The following is a 20,499-nucleotide window of genomic DNA, read 5'->3' on the forward strand; positions in this document are numbered from 1 at the left end:
AACATTAACTAACTCTCTTTGGGAGTGCTACACAGAGGTTGTGGATGCCACGGTATACACTACTGCTGGTAGGCCTGGCAATCTTCTGACAGATAACTCAACTGTAATTAGAACCTTATGTGCAAAAGTCCGGTTCTTATATCACCAAAGTAAGCCAAATGGTGGAATATGCAACATTTCAAATTCCGTGTATAGGTTTAGCGGAGCAGTAATTATATTGGGCATTTTCGCTGTTTTTAGATTTATAAATTCAAACACCAAACCAATCTTTTTATAAATAAATATGCTTTACAAATGACTCACCATATTAAGCCAACGTTTTAAAAGTCTAGAGTTCAGCAAATCAGCATATGCGTGATGTGCTCAGCCATTTAATGGAATCATCATCAGCCAAGAGCTCAGTAATATGAAGCGTCTCACTTATTGAATGTTTCAAGCTGAACTACATTCCCAATAGTCACAGTATACATTTATTTCACTTCCCTTAAAGCTTTCAAGTTACATGCATTCTTACAACTTACGCTGGAACCATGGCTTGGAAAACAGTTTTGTTAGTAGTTGATCACAAACTCATTCCCACTCATCTGCAGTATTTGCATTAAATGGATTGTATGTACATAGAAATAGGCCATATTTTCATTTCTTCAGAGCCTGCTGAAATACATTTTGGACAAAGGAAATTTCAGTGGTACAGCACTGGGCTTTCGAGAGCATTGTCACAATTGAGGTCAACCCGTTTTTTTAAATGATTGTGGATCTGAAAAGTTATTTTCATGCACTTGCCATATCTATGCTGCTGTGGCGCCGTAGGCTATGTCTACACTTACAGCACCCTGGAGAACACATCCTGCTCGCTCCCCAAGCAAGGGTATAAAGGAGCAGTGTCACAGGGAAAGACTCTGGCAGTGGGGAAAGGCTCCGATAGGCAGGGAGAAAGCAGGGAGAGACTCCAGCAGCAGGGAACTGCCTTAGCCTTTCTCTACTGCCTCCCCACCGCCAGAGTCTTTCCCTTCAGCAGGGAAAGGTTACAGCACTGGGGAGGCAACAGGACACCACAGTGCTAAAAACAGCAGTGTAGATGGGGGAGGCATGTAAAGAGACGTATAGGGTATATACCTTAAGGTTCTGATATGTCTTTACTCCATTCACCTAAAGCAGTGCCTCGCCATTTACTATGTTATCTATATCTGTGCTACAGGGCATACTGTGTACGTACTCTACACACTGCTGTAAATCTCGACGTAGTTTAAGGTGCTCCAGCAGCATAGCTACTGGGCTGTAGCTGTGTCATTATAGCTCCTATAGTGTAGACATGACTCAAAGCACACTTATTCCAAAATCAGAGTGCCCACACATGGAGTTAATCAGGAATAGCTATTCTTGAATAACTCCCCACACAGAGAAGCCCTTAAACTGTGATTATAAACCAGTTTTGTTAAGCTGGTGCGAATCCCTGTGTGGAAACAAACTGGAAATAAACCACTATTAAATAAGAGTGTCCTCACAAGGGTTTTTACCACTTTAACTAAAACATTTAATTAAACCAGTGCAAGTTTGTGCGTAGACAAGCCCTTGGGCACCTGCTTAAGTACCATCCTCAATCGGGCCATCCACTGTCATAAGTCCTGTCACAACACTTCAGATAATTGTTCCTGGAATTCTTGACTGTCCCAAGACATATTTGTTGAGGGATGGGCAGCACATTCTTCTCTGCCAAAAGCCTGTGAGAATATGACCTCTGGGTATGAATGTTTTCAAAAGGAACATGAATTATTATTCACTGCTTCTCAGTCAGCTCAGAAGTGAGAAAGTTTGACATCTTAGGGTTATGTCTACACTACAAGGTCTACAGTGGAACAGCTGCAGCTACTCAGCTGTAGTGTAGGCACTTACTACAGCAAGCGAAGGGATTTTTCGGTCACTGTAGTAAATCCACCTCCTTGAGAATTCTTCTGTCAACTTAGCTGTGTCTAGTACAGTGGGGGTTAGGTTGAACTAACTATGACGCACAGAGTGAGACAACCTAAATTGTAGGTTTAGACCAGGCCTCAGTCTCTTTCATTATGAAATGATGGTATTCACAGCCCAATGTCTGAGTTGCATTGCTTTGGTTTGTAGACACCCACTAATACCGTGCTTTGATTCTTATTCATGGTCCATGCTGCTCCAAGTAGATAAAATCACTACACATTGTTTTTAGCATCAGTTCTGGAGAGCCGCAAAAGCGGTTTGCCAAAAATACATCCTACATTCCTCCTTCCAGTCTGATCTTCCTCAGGTTAAGGGCCTGCAGCAGCTGTGGGTTAGTAAAGGGAAGTTTGCACTACAGCTGCCTGCATAATGTCAGATCTAAGGATGTATTAGACACAGTCAGCTTCCAGTATTTCCAGATCCTTGACCTTTCAGAGCAGAAAAACATAAATATGGAGAAAAATCTGATGAAGTTTTTTTTTTTTTTTTAGAAAGTTTTCTTTTCCGTCTCCCTTACCCAGCACTATGCCCCAGAGTCCCCGGTTGCCATCATTAATCTGCCATTTCTTCCTTTGCAATGCCTTGTGGCATTAATTTACATATTCTTACGCAGTGCCCAGCATCCGTGGCAGCTGGGCATTATTACAACAATTAAAACTAACATAAAACAGTCACAGGCAGAGACAACCCGTTTCAATTAGTAAAGCGTATGTCTGCCATGGCTTAATTAAAGGCCTGTGTAAACAAATGTGCCTTGCATTGAGCCCCGAAGCTCACCAAAGTCTTGTTCTGACATGGCATAGCAGAGTGATCTCCAAGCACTGGGGAACTCAGTGGGGAATGTCCTGCTGCAAAGACTCCTACAATGAAACTTCCTGATGCAAGAGCAATCTATCTGATCTTAACCGGTGTCATGGTTCATAGACTGAGGCATGATCTTTCATGTAGTTGCACCCTAGACTATGTAAGGTTTAACTGATTGTAACCAACAACCTGATACGGACCCATATGCAAATAGGTGGCCAATCCAGAGCATGGAGCACTGGCGTAATGTACTCAGAGTGCTCCAACATTCTTAGGACATGAGTTGTTGCATTTTGCACCAGATATAGAACAAACACCTGGAGAGCAGATTGCAGTAATATAGTTGGAAGGTGGCAAAAGCAAGGATAACTTAGCTTTAGAGGGTATGTTTACACAGGATTTTGGAGTAAGCCTCCCAGGACAAGTCAACAGACTTGGGCTAGCAAAGCTCATGATAGTGACCTAAAAATAGCTGCCTTGTAGTTGGGGAACGGGCTGGAAATCAGACCCTGAAGCAACCTGGGCTAGGAGGCTCGCTCCAAAATGCTCTGTAGACATACCCTGAGACGTGCCCAGAACACTCAGACCCTGGTTTTCAGTTCAGTCAGGGCTCACGGACTGGATGGAACAAAGCTTTTCTCCTTTTACATTTTGTTCTATAGGCTAAGGCAAGTATCTGAGAATCCCAGTGCAATGGCACAGTGGTTCTGAAAGTGGGGGGTGCGAGATGGATCATGGGGGGGGCGCGGAGCACGGAACAGAGCCACTCTAGCTCCACGCTCCCCGGAGACGGAAGCAGCTGCCGCCCACCTCCTTCTGCTACCAGGCACGCTCCCCGTGCTGCTGCCGGTGCTCGCTGCTCCCCACGTTACTGCTGCTGCACTCCCCCCTTCCCATGCTGTAGGCCCCGTTTTTTTCTTGAAAGGGGGGGTTTGGGGAACGGGGAGGCGCCATTGTTAGGGGGTCGCTTTCTGCACAGTAGGCCCTGTTTTTTTCCTGAAAGGGGGGAGTTCAGGGGACGGGGGGTGCGATTGTTAGGGCCTACAGCACAGGAAGCGCCCCCTAACAATTGCACCCCCCCTCCTTCCCCAGAACCTCCCCCTTTCAGGAAAAAACAGGACCTACAGCATGGGACGCACTCCCTTTTTTTCTGAAAAGCCCCTCCCCCCCTTCAGAAAGGGGAAGGGGAGTGCGATTGACAGACAAAATTCCAGGGGGGGGGAGGCTCCATTTAAAAAGTTTGAGAACCACTGCAATGGCAGATCGAGGACGACCCTAGTATCATAAACTGCAGTTGCCAATACACGTCTATTATTTGCAAGTGACACCAATGTAGGGGTTGATTTCATACTGCACTAGATTTATGCACACAGTATTTATTTGCTGAATGGCACGCTGCATGGGCTCAGGCCATGCCTGACTATGAACCTCATATTGGGTAAGGAAGTGAACAAAAGATGACGACACCCTTCTGATCACCCCAGAGGAGAGAGGAGAACCTTTCCAGTCTTCTGAGAAGTTAGCAACGGAACTGGAAAATTGCCTGACCACTGCACTGTAAATTCAGGAACTTCCTTTCCCCGATCTTCTGGGCCCCGGGGGGGCGGGGGTGTCAAAGGCACTTTCCTTGAAGGGTATGCCCACTGCAGAGCTTACTTGAGCTATCTACACTTGAGTTTCTCCGCTCCAGTCAGCTTAGCTCAACGTTGAGAGCAGTCACACTGTGAAAACACACGAGTTACTGCAGCCACACTAGAGCTGCACTCACTTGTGCATGATGCTAAGACTTCTGGGGGCACATGCCACAATTTGTAGGATAGCAGTAAGCTAAGCTGCTCTATGAATACTTTCACAATGTATTGTGGGAGAACTTGTCTGATCTTTCTGAGCGCGTGGAGGGGAACTGTGGGAAAACATTGGAGAGCTAGAGGCATTTGAGTGATGCTAGCCTGTGTTAATGCTGTTGTGGTTATGTCAGCAGCAGACAAATTGTGCTCACTCTAACTTAAACCTAGACCCCCTCTCTTGGGCCATCCAACTCGAATTAAGGGGTTTTGTGCATGGACAAGAGTTAAGTTAGGGGCAACTCTAGAGCTATAACTCAGCGCAGACAAGCCCTAAAAGTTCCAGGCCAGAAGACGGAATCCTCCATTGCCACCTTGGCGCAAAACCATAATTTATTTTAATTACATTGATTTCGTTGTCTGTCTTCTGATGGTCTAACTTTTAGGGTTGGCAGTACTCCTGAAACTAGGTGGCTAGTATGGGAAGGCTGTACAGCAATTCTGGGCCAGCTGTTAGGCAGTGCTCAAGAACAATCCTGTCTCCAATTTCCCATTCTCTCCCTACCCCCTGCAGTCTGGTGACTAAGGGCTTGCTTCCTGGGAAACTAACAGGAGTTGAGGAAGCTGGAACTGCTCAGCTAAGAGAGCAGCAAGCCTGAGAGGGTATGTCTATACAGGATTTTGGAGTGAGCCTCCCAACCGAGGTCAACAGACTTGGGCTAGCAGGGCTCGTGTTCGTGGCCTAAAAATAGCTGCATAGAAAGTGCCATGAAGTTGAGCAATAGGCTGGAGTTCTGACCCTGACGCGACCTGGGCTAGGAGGCTCGCTCCAAAATGCTCTGTAGACATACCCTGAGACGTGCTCGGAACACTCAGACCCTGGTTTTCCGTTCAGTCAGGGCTCACGGACTGGATGGAACGAAGCTTTTCTCCTTTTACATTCTGTTAAGTGAGTTTTATTGCTCATAAACTAGAACAAGTTTTAATGACTGTTAAATGCTTGTCTCATATCAAAGAGGCACAGCATAACAGTGCTTCTGTAGAGCACATTGAGAGGTTATAAGGAAACAGAAAAAAGGAGCAAATACAAATCAACACAGTGGAAAAAAATCAGGCAGAGCGGAAATCCAACCTCAGCAAGTGTATGCAAAAATAAAATGTTTTTAGTTTAGATGACTTAGGCAGTGGGAAGTTTCTTTCAAAAGCATAAAATGTGGTCTCTCAAGTGTGTTCACTCCATGAACCCAATGTCAGCTTCCAGTTAATATCTGGCATTCAGAACAAGTTTTCCCACTTATTGTAAAAGAGCAGTTATCTGCTGGCTAACTCCCATTGAAAATCCTGAGATAACTGCCAGACTCCAGACACAGTCTCACTTCTCTCACGCTCCTAATCCTCAAACTACAGATAATTCACTGAAAGGAAGAAAGACAACCTGTGAATTTAAAAGAGAGAGAGAGAGAGAGAGAGATTGAGGCCAATTTTCACCTATCACTGTGATCTTTAAATTGCTCTTAATAAGCTTCTGCAATAAAACAGGGAGCCTGGATTGTGGGCTGCTTGTCTGCAAAGGAGACAGCTCTATCTATGAGCTGTGGTCTCCACCTCAGTCCCAGGTTTATTAGCTTCATTTATCTCCTCTCTCAGGCTAAAGGAGAAATAACCAGCTCTCCATTTCAGCACCTGCCCTTTATCTCTCTGTTTATGCTGGAGTCTTCTAAAAAGCTAATTACTCAGCTTGGTCTTTCCCTGCCTTACACAGTATATGGCTAAAAGCACATGATTTAGAGTAATGTTAATTATACTATGTTTATATTGAACAGCATTGAGGTTGCTTCAGAACTGTAAGGATACTAAGACACAGAGCTTCCAGTTCTTGGCATGTATTTGCCAAACAGATTCAGGGGATCATTTTTCACACATTTAACTTAATAGGCAAATGTAATTAGCAATTTGAGATTTGCATTTGAGTTATGTGCCCCTGTTAGTCACATGCCAGTTCCCAGCGTGAAAGTGACTAGGAGTGGCACAGAGTGCCCTGAAACTGATAAGCACCATTGTGTAGATCAGGATCATGGTTGAACATGTTTTTTTTTTGTTTACATGTTTTCATATTTTAACAATGGCTATAGCAACAGTTAAGTAAATGGTATTCCTCTGAAGTTATTTCTTCCACTGAGCCCACAATAAGTCAGTGAAGAATATTCATTATTTTACATATTTATTGTCCTTAGTTTTTATATATATTGAAAAACAAAACCCTCAACTGAACTACCAGGATGTGTGTCTGCCTTGAGTCAGTGAGTGAAAACACTGCTTCAGTCCTCCCCCTTCTACCCCATGACTTGTTTTACTGTTCATCAACCAAAGTGCATAAGCACTCAAGATGAAACTCCCCATAAATAGAGCTAACCATGGCATGCAGTAACTATACCCAGAGAGTCATTCATGGTATTGTGTGGATTAAGGCATTGCCTTTGCTTGGCAGTTGAAGCTCTGAGGTTCCTTTGTGGTGCAGAACTGCTGCACAAAAAGAGTCGATGTCCAGGCTGACCTTCCTAGGCATCTACCTTCTCCTTGAGCCAGGAGTTTCCCAGGTGAAAAAATCAGGGGCTAGAGCAGGAAGACCTAAGAGGTGTCATGGACAGAGAGAGACACACACACAAAACAGCTTCTTCTGAGGGACAGGGCAGACAAACATACACCACTAAGGAAAACCTTGACCCTGCATCACTGGTATCTGCTACAGACAAGAAACTGACCTGCTCTGATCTGACCTTTGGTCAGCAAAGGGGCAACAATAATAAAGTCAGTATTTGGGAATGAGTGTTATTATCTAGTGGTCAGAGTAGGGGACTAGGAGTCAGAATGCCTAGCCTCTCCTTCCTGGCCCTGCTCCTAACTTGGGTGACTTTTGGAAAGAGACAAGTTTTCTGTGCCTCAGTTTACTGATCCTTAAAAAAGGAAGTACACTAGTTCCTTGTCTCATAAGAATCTGTAGGGTTTAATGTTTCTAAAGAGGTTTTGATTAATTGATAGACGACACCATGTATTAACTAACATATTATTCTGAACATTCTTTATAAATATACATATCTATGTATATCAGAATATTTGCCTTGAAATCAATTTCTTTCAACTGGCAATCTGGCATACTAGCTGGTTTCATACTTTAGTTGCCTTATCAGTATAACAACATGGAAGGCCTATGTTAAACAAATGGTCTACACCAATATACGTGTGTGAACGTGCATGTATAAGTCCATAGATATCTCAAGTTTTCCAGATCACATCAATTTGGCACACTAAAGAAGTAATAAATGAACCTCAGATCTTTGTGTACTTCAATTCATTATCTAACAATGAATCTATGTCAAGCAACAATATTAATCTTTTGATTACCTGGAGCTTTTAGTTATTCATACAAGAATGCTTTTTCTCTAATAATTCCATACATGGAATGGAAATAACTTAAGATGCGTGTTCATCTTCAGACTGTCTCTGTGGTACTGTCACAACATAATAGTAAAACCAAAACCCCAGTACAAGAGGGACATGAAATAGTAGTGTGAGCACAGGACTTGGACCTAGAAACTCAGTGTTTATTCTAATACAGCACTACCTAGCAGACCCATTCAGGATTGGGACGGTGTACAAATACAGAGCATAAGATAGTTCCTTCTTCCAAAGAATTTACACTCTAATTTAGACAAGACAAAAGAGGGTGTAGCAAATGGGACAGAGATGATGAAGGAAACTGTAACAAGAACATGAGCTTACATAGGCTAATCACATGCACAGCTAGATAGTTCCCAGGTTTTTTTTATTTTAAATAAGCTATAAATCAATAAAATATCAGTAGTCATAACTGGCCATTCATCCTCTGCCATGCCCAATTGTCAGTTGATAAGTTTCCTGAAAGTATCACACTAGAAGTGGATCTGGAGGAGGAATTTTATGAGGGACAAGGTAGTGATTTTACAGACTAGACTGGGGAAGGAGAACCATACATAAGGGATAGCATGGAAGAGCGTGTGAAGATGGTGGTGTGAGAAGCAGATGAATGGGTGCTGGAGGGTGCCACTGTTGGCCGAACAGCAATAGAAAGGAATGACAGTGCAGTAACTCCAAAGATTGGATAGTGAGGGAGAGGTTGGGCTGTGAAGAGCCTTAAATATAAGGATTAGTGCATGTATTTGATGAAGTGGAGAAGGGGGAGTGTTTCAAAAATGGGAGTTACATCTATCTAGGTACTTATATGGCCCTCATTTCTGTAGTATCTGAGCACCACACAATCATTAGTGGATTTTACCCTCACAACCCTGTGGTCTTACCCTTCTCTGTGAGGAAGGAAAGTGCTATAATCCCCATTATACAGATGGGGAGCTGAGGCTCTAGGTAGATTAAGTGGCTTGCCTAGGATCACACAGGATGCCTGTGGCTGAGCAAGATTAGCATTCCAAGGCCCTAGGTTTGTTTCCAGTAGACTAGGGGTAGTCAATAGGCAGACTGGGGGCCAAATCTGGAGGGCCAGATACTTGTGAACTGACCCCAACATCTTTTTATTTACTTATTATCATTGGTATTCGTTTTTAAAATTATTATTAAAATTTATTATTTTATTATTATTTTCTCTGGAGTCTGGATCTTGACTATACCTTGACAAATGTGGCCTTTGACAAAAATGTGGCCTTTGACTGCCCCTGCACTAGACTATTTTGTTCCTACCCCTGAACTATGGATCAGGAAAATGATCTTAGCAGTGTTTTGAATGGACCTGAAGGGAGCAATCCTGGCGTCTGGAAGGCCAGAGAGGATGACGATGCAGTAGTAAAAATGGGAAATGATGAGGGCCTCGTTGAGAATTTTAACAGTGTGGACTCCATCTTTGAGACATTATGAGAAAGCCCCACCCTGGATATGTTCTAATGCCTCCAAATTGTAGGCACCAAAATTCATTAGCAAATCAAGAACATACATTTTACAGAAGAAAAAAAAAGATCCAAACAAGCGTACAATCCAAACTAATGAGGTATTTTAAATTAAAACACATACATATTACAATCCATGATGCAGTACCTTATGACCTGATCTCAAAAGAAAAATGATACCTTGACATAATTAATTGAAACACTATATTTTAATCAACCAAGTCTTTGCCAGCACTTACCCTTAGCCTGTCTTTGGGCAACGCAACAGCTCCTTGTTTGATAATTTCCAGAACTCTCTCCACTGACAGCTGGGCTCCAGCTTGCTCCAACCGGGAGCTGAAAAAGCTGATCACCTGGATACAAAGTGATACCATGTAAATAAGTGCAAGAAAGAGATAATTTTACCAGTTTACGAATTAAAAGATCATTTTCTCTCCCTCCCTTGATCAGAATATCTTTAAACTGTACTTGTCAAAGCACTAATGTAATTACTTATGCCACAATCAAGAAATGTGCTGATTTATGACCAGTTAATAAAAATGATCAACAGTCTTCAATGGTCAGTGTTGATGGCTGATTAATTCAATACAGTTTATTTAGTAAATACAGTTCAGTTATTAGATTTAGAATTTCTAGTACTAGTATCAACATGTGTTGACATTCTGTTCACGTATATTATGTTTCTAACGTGCACAAGCAGAAATTTTTCTAAACAGAAATCTGTGTAATACCCAATTCATTTTTTCTACTGCTACATATACAAGAAAACTCCTGGCTAATATTTGACTGAAACAGGCTTATAATGTGTCAGTTTCTACAAAAACAAATTCATGACTACCTAGAATGTCACAGTGGATGTCACACTGCTTAAAAGATTTCAAAACTAGACTGGAGAAAGCGTTAGAAAAAAGCAATGTTGGGAACAATCTTGCTTTGGCGGGGGATGGACTAAAAGAATCATTGGTTCTTCCATCTCCAATTTCTATTATTATATTTTGTCATAGATTTTAAAGGCCAGAAGGGACCATTATAAATCATCTAGTCTGACCTCTTGCATAATATAGCCTATAAAATGTTACCCAATTATTCCTGCCTCAAAACCAATAACTTGTGGTTAAAGCAAAGCATCAATTTTAGAAAAAACAGAGATGCCAGCTCTCACACATTCTAAGTAGTATATCAGTGCTAGCTTGAAATTTTGCTGCTCTTGACAAACTGGGAAATGAGCATCTTTCCCAGACCCATACACCGAGAATAATCACTGAACACACTCCTGCCCTGGCTCTCTGCCTCTCCAGCCACAACTGGAGGTGGTGATTATTGGGGTTAAATTAAAATAGAATAAACCCACCAACCTAACTAAACCAGAGGCAGAGTGAGCAGAGAAACAAGGTGCCCAGGGAGCACAGGATTTGGGACTCAGTGTTAATAAAAGTGGAGTGGGGAGGGAAGAGATCCAAAACCCACACAAATCACAGACCAGACAATGGGCTATGCAGTACTGCCAACCCCAAGCATTCAGATTTCATGAATCAGGTCCCCCACAAATCAGAAATTATTAAAATGGTTCCCCACACATTTACCCCACCCTGTTTGTCCCTTCCTGTTGCTGCTCCCCCACAGCTCTGAAGTCCTCATACATACCACTGGCCAGGCCAGGCTGGGTTCCCACCATGTTTTACCCTCCCTTCTCTGGTCCAGCTTGCCTCTGTCAGTCAGGGCTTCACGCCCATCATCCACTTTCAACTCCCAGTAGAAGCAGGTGGTTGGGCCCCAATTGCTGACTTGGAACAACATATAATCCAACAATCCTGTATTTCTATACCTCCTTTCAACCCAAAAGAACCTAAAGCATTCTGCAAATGACATTAGATGGAAGATGGGCAGCAGCTCTGCAGAAAGGGACCTGGGGGTAACGGTGGATAAAAAGCTGGATATGAGTCAGCAGTGTGCCCTGGTTGTCAAGAAGGCTAATGGCATATTGGGCTGCATTAGGAGGGGCATTGCCAGCAGGTCACGGGAAGTGATTATTCCCCTCTATTCGGCATTGGTGAGGCCGCATTTAGAATATTGTGTCCAGTTTTGGGCCCCCCACTACAAAAAGGATGTGGACAAGTTGGAGAGAGTGAAGCGGAGGGCAACAAAAATGATTAGGGGGCTGGAGCACAGGACTTATGAGGAGAGGCTGAGGGAACTGGGCTTGTTTAGTCTGCAAAAGAGAAGAGTGAGGGGGGATTTGATAGCGGCCTTTAACTACCTGAAAGGGGGTTCCAGGGAGGATGGGGCTAGGCTGTTCTTGGTGGTGGCAGATGACAGAACAAGGAGCAACGGTCTCAAGTTGCAGTTGGGGAGGTCTAGGTTGGACATTAGGAAAAAGTTTTTTACTAGGAGGGTGGTGAAGCACTGGAATAGGTTACCTAGGGAGGTGGTGGAATCTCCATCCTTAGAGGTTTTTAAGCTGAGGCTTGACAAAGCCCTGGTTGGGATGATATAGCTGAGGTTAGTCCTGCTTTGAGCAGATGACCTCCTGAGGTCCCTTCCAACTCTAATATTCTATGATTCTATGGTGGCAACCATACAAGACAAGCTGGAGCACAGTACAATGTACAAAAGTTCAGAGAAGGGAAATTCTGGTCAAGGACACAAGTCTGTCTGCAGTTCTATGAAAAAGGGGATATTCAGAACCCAATTCCCAGAGCACAACTGCATGTGCTTAGTGGGCCTGCAGAAATACAAGTCTGCATGTATATGTGAGTAGTTGGATGTCTGATTGGCTGTCTCCATATACAAATACCCAATCTCTGTACATGTTTCAAATGTAAATACATCTTTGTGTACATGTTCCTGTTCTGTAGGGATGTAGTCTAGATAAGTGCAACTGTGTGTTATCTTAGTCCTGGTCTACACTGGCAATGGAGGTCGACCTAACGCCGCTTACGTCGACCCCCTAAAATATGTCTCCCCTCTGGCATGTAAGTTCCATCGATTTAAAACTTGGTAAAAGTCAACCTAATAAAACCACCTCTGCAAGTGGCATAGCGCTGAATTTGAATTCCATGGGTCGAATCTGTGTCAGTGTAGGCAGAAAGCAACGTAAATCAATGCCATTGGCCTCCGGGAGGTATCCCATAATGCTCCGTTGTGACCGCTCTGGACATTCATGCTTTGCTGTAACGTGGCCATGTAAACAGGAAATATCTCCTCCCCTCAAGCCCTGGGAAATTTTGAATTTCCATTTCTGGTTTAGACAGCATGGAGAGAGCTTTGTAGCTGAACTGCTCATGGGGACTGCATGGCCCAAACGCGCTCCAGCTTGGAGTTGACCAGAGGTCTTGAATCTCATTGGTCTGTGGAGTGAAGAGTCTGTTCTGGCTCAGCTCCGAGCCAGCAAAAGAAATTTAGATATATACTAGAAGATATCTCACGGCATGTTGGAGAAGGGGCACAACAGGGACGCACAGCAGTGCCGTGTTAAGATCAAAGAGCTGAGGCAGACTTATCGAAAACTAGAGAAGCTAACAGCTGTTCTGACTCCTTGCCCAAAACATGCTGCTTTTATGAGGGGCTGCATGCAATTCTCAACGGTGACCACCACTGTGCCACCAGGCAGCATCAATACCTCCGAAGAATCCCAGTCCAGGACGAATGAGGAGGATGCTGTGGACAAGGAGGATGAGGAGAGCAGGGTTCAGGAGAGCGGGTTATTCATTCTCCCTGAGAGCCAGGACCTGTTCGTTACCCTGAGCAGTCTAGCCACACAAGACAGCGGGACTGATCGAGAGGCAGGGGAAGGCACATCTAGTGAGTGTGTGGCAAATCTTTTTTTTGTGGTTATGTCCCCAGTCCAGCTTCTTAAAAGGAGTTTGTGTTTTTGAGGGGAGGGTCTTACTGCGTGATGGCAAACTTCAGTGGAGGGTTACTCCCGGAACAGACTATTTCAATGCAGAGATATGCTCTGAGAATCCTCTGTGGATATCTCAAGGAAACTTTCATGTAGATAATCTGTTAACCTTTGCAGAAGGTTTCCGGGGAGGGCAGCTTTATTTCTTCCACCACAGTAGGATACTTTTCCCCGCCACCCTGCTATTCAATGAGCAGGCATCATCACGGAACACAGCATAGCAGCATAAGGGCCAGGCCTGTACCCCGATGCTTGCAGCAAATCTTCCCTTTCCGCTTGCGTTACCCTCAGGAGACTAATATCACACATGGTCACCTAGGGAAGGTGGCACAAGTTTAAAGTACCCGACCAATACAGTCATTCCGTTTTATTCCTCTGCCATGGACAGGGTCCCCGGGCGCCTCCCCAAGACTATTCCTAGTCCTACTACTGTTGCAATGGGTATTATGGGTCAGGACACTGTTTTCTGCTGCTACGATTCACCCACAGTGTCCTCTAATCTGTTCTGCCCACCTCCTCCCAAACTGGTCTTTGGCATGTTACAGGGGAGCCCAATGATCCCTCTCCTCACTAAAGTGTCAATTGTGGATTTTAGTGCTAATGAAGCCTCTCTATAACAGATGCAAGGGCCCCTTGCTTACCATGTCTGTAACGCCAGTCTGACCCTTCTGAGATGTACAGAATGGAATGCGGGTCTGGCTTAGCCTTGTGAACATGAAGGGGAGTACTTTTTACATTGTAACATTTCCTTTACTACTTTGGGTCAGCTAACAATGACAACTTTGTGCTTTGCTTATCTTACGGTAGACACCTTGGCCTTCGGCCCCCCATGCCGAACTCCAGCTGAAAGACTTTCCCATATTAGGAAGCGGAAAAAAAATGCGGGATGACATGTTCAGCAAACTAATGAATGCCTCCGCGGCTGCTGACACAGAGCTCAGAGCCTGGAGGATGTCCTTGTCTGAAAAACTAGATATGGACATGGAACACAGAAGATCTGCACAGGAGCAGGAGTGTGATACGCAACAGGAGATGTTGCATATTATAACGGATCAGTCCGAACGCTGAGGCGTCTGGTAGAGCTCCAGGAAGAGCAGCGGCAGGACAGACTCCCTCTGCAGCCTCTCCAAAATGCTCCACCACCTTCCACTTTGTTATCAGCCCCCACCCCAAGTGGTCTAGAAGGAGACGGAGTACAGTGCAGTATGTGCTGTACTCCACACTGGTGGAGGTGAGCAGGACTCGACGGTCCCTTTAAGAACTGAACGCAACCACAGTTGCTTGCACAGTGACACTTTACAATGTTAAGTTATCCTCATTTCCCCTCATTAAAATGGGTCACAAATAAAACTGTAGCATTAAAAAGCATCTGTCTTTATTCATTCATAGCTTGGGTGGGGAGAAATTATGGAGCACACAGCACGCAGATATAACTGATGGGATGTTCTTTTCACTGATCTCAAGCCTAATAAGTAGACATCTCCATCTGGCTTTTAAACGGCCAAATGCACATTCCACCACCATTCTGCACTTGCTAAATCTATTACTGAAACGCTCCTTTTCGCTATCCAGGTGCCTGGTGCATGGCTTCATTAGCCAAGGGAGCAAGGGGTAGGCAGGATCCCCCAGGATCACTATTGGCATTTCCACATCCCCAATGTTTATTTTTTTGGTCAGGAAAGAAAGTGCCCACCTGCATCTTATTGAACAAACCCGATTTCCTAAAGATGCGTGCATCATGCACCTTTCCAGAGCATCCCACCTTGATGTCAGTGAAACTCCCCATGATCCACAAGGGCCTGAAACACCATTGAGAAGTATCCCTTTCATTTTATGTGCTCTGTGACAAGGTGGTCAGGTGCTAGGATAAGGATATGTGTGCCATCTATTGCTCCCCCTCCCGAGTTTGGGATCCCCACTGCGGCAAACCTGTCCACTATGTCCTGCACATTTCCCAAAGTCATTACCCTTCTTAGCAGAGGCCTACTGATGGCCCTGCACACTTGCATCACAGCAGCTCCAATGGTGGATTTAACGACTCTGAATTGATTCCCACCTGACTGGTAGCAGTCTGGGGTTGCCAGCTTCCACAGAGCAATGGCCACTCGCTTCTCCACTGTCAGAGCTGGTCTAAAGCGAGTATTCATGTGCTTCAGGGCTGCTGGGGACAGCTTCAGGCAAAGTTCAATGAAAGTGGCCTTTCACATACAAAAGTTCTGTAGCCATGCTACAGATAGCTACCCACAGTGCACTGCTTTGAATGTCAACCCAAGCGTGTCGAGTGGGGACACAAGAGCCCGATGCAAGGAACATGGTGTGAAAATTCAGCAGGTGAAAGTCAATTTAAAGTAAATCGACTTCAGTCTGCAGTGTAAACATACCCTTAGAAAAGCAGTAACTCACATTATGTATCTGAAGCTTTACAACTCCAGCACACTGAAGTAACCTATACTAATCCTCTCCAAATTAAAAAAAAAAAAAAAAAAAAAAGGTGTACTGTATTATAAAAATCTCAGTGGAGCTGCCTTTGTTCTGTTGAAGGAGACACACAGCTGGAGCAAGGAACCATTAACCTAATTATGCCTCACAACTCAGCTGCTGTTAGTAAAACAAAGACAGCTGATGGTTTGATTACTTTGGGATTCAAATTAGCCACTCCTTTATTCTGAGCCTGCAAGTTCTGCCTCATTTTAGAACAGGTATATTTACCAGGTTTGCAGAGTATTCTTCTCTGGAAATTGTGAAGTACAAAACAAATGAAATACAAAAATATTATATTACAATCACTGAAGGGATCCCTTTCACAAGATAATTTAAGCAATGGTTTAAAGGGAAATAATACAGTAAAAAAGAAGTGGTTTGAAACAGTCATTATAAAGTTACAAAATCTTTTAACTTTTAGGCAATCCCAACAGAGACAGAAAGACATATCTTCTATACCACACATAAATATCTTCTCCTTAAGCAATGTGTTATGCAAAGGACATAAAATTATTATGTTTGAAATGTTCTGTTAAGCAATTAATGCTAACAGTGTATTGGCTAAGACGGAAGGTTAATTAAATAATAGACAAATAACAAAAAATTGGGAGCATGTGAACATTTGGTAAAGTGGATATCTATACACTTAATCTTCATGTGTCTGGCCTAACATGTATAAATACATTTAAGTGTTTCAATATGTGTAGTTTCTGGGTTCGCTGAACAAAAAGGTTACCTAATGCACCTAACCAAGTTATATAAAATTGCTCCACTCAAAATCAGCTGTGTTGAAGGAATTGTGGGCAATCCTGGTACTGTGTGCGACATTTTGTGTAAAACACTGAGGAGAAGATACTAATATATTGTAAGTAATCTTGTAGTTCATATGCAGGTAAAGTGGGAGTAAGAACAGCTGCTTTGGTCCATTTTTACTTTTATTACCTATGTGGTGTTTTCAATGTATGTCAAGGCACACAGAGCTTTGGTGTGGAGCTTAAAACTAAAATCTAAATTAATAGATATATTAAGATAAAAATATACAATTTCCTAAGCGTTAGGATTTTAACCCAAATACTGAAACCTCCCAAGTGAACCAGTGGATTTAAAAAAAAAGAAGACTATATAGAGGGCATAGCATCCAAAGTATTTTAGACCATGTAACTTGAGTTAATGGCAGCTTCTCAGAGAAATGAATAGGTGTATCATGTGTAGGGGTGAATGGTAATAAATAAATAAAATTATCAGTGGTATGGTATATTCAATATTCAACCAGTACTGCTGAAGAAAACCACGATACCTACAGAACAGTGCTTTAGAGTGGGATGGTATATAACCGTGACAAAAGCGAGGAGAGACGTACACCGCCTTTTTTCCTCCAAGCCACTTCTCTGCTGAAACCAAAGGTAACTCATTTTATACAGTTTATTAGTCCAAACAAACTTAGACACATACTATTGTAAAATGATGTGGGTGGGTTTTTTTTTCTTTTGTTTTTTTTAAGAAAAATAAAGAATATACCCTGGGATAATCAGATACAAATAATTCATTTCAGACAGAACAATCATTATTAGAATTTAGGGTTATTCAATAAAAACTAAGTATTTCCCAAAGGTCAATATCCTGAACTAGAACCCACTCCTAAATAATTATGTTTAAATAAATCCTGAAAATTAACAGAAATCTCAGTTCAATCTCTTGCCTACTTAAAAAAAGGCATGTGAAATTGAAAGAGCTTCAGTTTTATCATCGTTATTTGAAAACCTAAGCGTAAACACACCTTTTACTACCTTTGGCAAGGAAAGTTTGAGGCCAAAAGAAGCATAGTTTCCTTGTATTGAGCAGTTTTATATTCTGTTGCATCCATTTTGGTACCTTGGAAATGATTGTTCTCTTTAATCATTTGAGCAATTCGTCTGATGGAAACAATAAGTAACTACAAAGATGAAAATGAGCAACCCAGACTGATTCCTCTGAATTACTTAAAGCCTTACAAATTCAAATATACAAGGGTCCTGTCTACAGGTGGAAGATGACTCATGGTAAAAGACTGCTCCTCTATCCTGGCCCAATCTTTAAAAGGGATTGAATAATCTTTGGCAACCAGTGTAGTTGGGGCCAAACTGTTTCCCTCACCTATTACAGAAAGCACTTCTCCATACTGGGTGTTGAAAGCAGGTTAGCGTGGTTGACAGTAGTGCCTAAACCATTTTTGTCCCAACAAGTCAATTTCCCAATACAGCTGCAACTGTAGTTCCTCTTTCCATGAATGATACATTCATACAACTAGGATGCAAGTATAATTTATGATAAAGGTGTTTTGGTGTTTTTTTAAGTAATGGCAGAGAATCCCAAATGTCTATTGTTTTGTCTGTCTGCTGCAGTCATTTGACATTTTGAAAAAAATATTTACATTTATAAAATGTGTATTAGAACTCAAACCTTCTAAAAATGTCTGTATCGACTTATCTGCATTTCCTCACCTTGGGTTCTGTTTCAACTTAAGCTGAAGTGCGGCACAGCCTGTGAGACTTTTGCAGGGCAGCATTCCTGTTTGCCTAACTAGTAATGTCACAACTCTTAACTCTTTTTCACAGATGAAAAAACAACAGCAGGAGTCATTGCTGCCTTCGCAGCCCACAATTTTCAAGGTTAACTCTGTGAAAGAGGAAAATAGCCTTGGCAATAAATGCAAAAATCTTGACCTTTTAACAATGGTGAAAACAGAAAGGTTTGCTATTTTAGATTTGCAGCATGGGTCATCACACGCTGAGTAACACACCAAACCCACAAGCAAATCAAAGGGAGAAGGGGACAAAACAAATCTCTCAGGAGAACAGACAGTAAGATCAATACCTCACCTCAGCAGATTCCTTAGCAAGACATACATCAATACATTCAGGTAACACTTGGGTAAAGTATGGTGACAGCTGTTGGCCCCTACTAGCCTGCAGACCCTCCAACTCTCTCTTTAGCCCTAACAAAAATGGATTCAGGCATCAGCAATGAGAGCTGGGCAAAAGGTTCAATATCAAACCAAAAGTAACGGTGGCTTGACCTTGAAACTCAGAGTAGGTTCACAAAAAGATCTGAGAACGTTCCATGAGACTCTGGGACCATTTTCAAGAGACCCTTTCATGTTCTATTAATTCCCTCTGAAGCATCTGGCATTGGTCACTGTCAAAAGATACGATACTGGGCTAGACAGATCATTGGTCTGAACCAATATGGCCATTCTTATGTTCTTATGAAAATTATTAAGAGAGCTACAGTACTGGGTAAGTTTTACAAACTGAAAACCAGGCAAATTATCATGAAAAATCTTGCATTGTGAATATTTCACAGTGCAAGGCTGCAATCTTTCCAGCAGACATTTTTAGAAAGTCAGGGAAATATAGCAAAAAAATCTAACTGAACAAAGGAAACCCCACAAGCCATTTACAGTGTTTGGTACCTAAATTAACCTTCTTGCATTGAAAATGGAATGCAAGAGAGTGCTCATGCTCAGTGTAAGTTCTGTAATAACAGGCCTGAAAATAAAAGCTGCCATATTAGAGCCAAGTCAAATCTCCCAATTTAGAAGTCTGTAACTGAGGAGGGAGATGAGGGCCATAAGACACACTGGGGAATTAAAGTTCTCACTAGGAAATACTGTGCTGATCCACTGCATCACCATACTGTTGTTGCTGAGCTTCTTTCTATCAGCCTATGTAGCAAACAAGGATTTAGCAGCTCCGAGTGAAGTTTGTTCAACTACTTATCAGAAAAGTCCCAAGAAACATGAAAGTAATGAAGTCAATGACTCCATGACATTCATGGCACAGGTCCAGCACTAGCAATCACCAGTTAGGAGTCTCTACCAAACTCCTGGGACAGATGAGGCTGTTTACCAAACTAGGGGTCATTTGTGGAATAAAGACAGGTACACTGTATGCACTGGGGGGTTTCAGTAGTAACCTGGAACAGAAAGCATCCCATTCCTCTGTACTACATGAGCCAGATGAACAATATCCTATTTAGCTCAATAAGATACACAATATCCCAGTAAGATGACTTTCTAAAATTAAAAATAAATTAATAGGAAACAGAAGGTATTTTGTCTTCAGTCAATTGTTTACAGTGTTAAGAGTGCCCATATGTTCCCAGTCATACGATGATAGTGATTACTAGCTTATTTATAAAAGACACAGAGATGGGAAATGTAACTAATTTCTAATTTACATTGGAAAGTGCTTTATGCTGTGGTTACCGTTAAACACTTGCCATAAATACAGAGGTTACATCGGTATCTGCAACATTACCTCTAGGGAATAACTTGAATATTTCCAATACTGAGGCAAAGTTATTAGTCATCTAAGGCAGCTGGGCACGTTTTTAAGGGTGACCATTGTATGAAAAACTCTACAGATTTTTCACAGTGGATAAATCAGTCAGCTACTTTCTGCACTGGCATGCTACATTACAGTTTAGGGTGGGAAAAATCCTACGTTCAGTGTAAAGGGAGAATGGTTCCACTCTATAAGCAGGACTTGGCTGATGGCTCCTGTCTAAAAGGCCTGATCCTGCCAGCTGTGCAATGAGTAGAGCTACTGCACAAAAGGAGTCTGCAAAAGTGATGAGTGCAGCATCC

General features: G+C 42.6%; 1 protein-coding gene across 2 annotated transcripts in view; it reads right to left on the reverse strand.

Annotated features, from left to right (window-relative positions):
* Positions 1 to 20,499, reverse strand: part of DYM (dymeclin) — a 382,124-nt gene that overhangs the window by 32,885 nt on the left and 328,740 nt on the right. For both annotated transcript variants that reach the window (XM_067545393.1, XM_067545392.1), the window contains one exon: positions 9,730 to 9,843. In XM_067545393.1, the coding sequence (XP_067401494.1) occupies positions 9,730 to 9,843 (114 nt within the window). The remainder of the gene's footprint in view (positions 1 to 9,729; positions 9,844 to 20,499) is intronic.

This window comes from Emydura macquarii, unplaced genomic scaffold (genome assembly GCF_026122565.2).
Source record: "Emydura macquarii macquarii isolate MOO-44397 ecotype Brisbane River unplaced genomic scaffold, CSIRO-AGI_Emac_v2 contig_1045, whole genome shotgun sequence".
Taxonomy (NCBI): domain Eukaryota; kingdom Metazoa; phylum Chordata; order Testudines; family Chelidae; genus Emydura; species Emydura macquarii.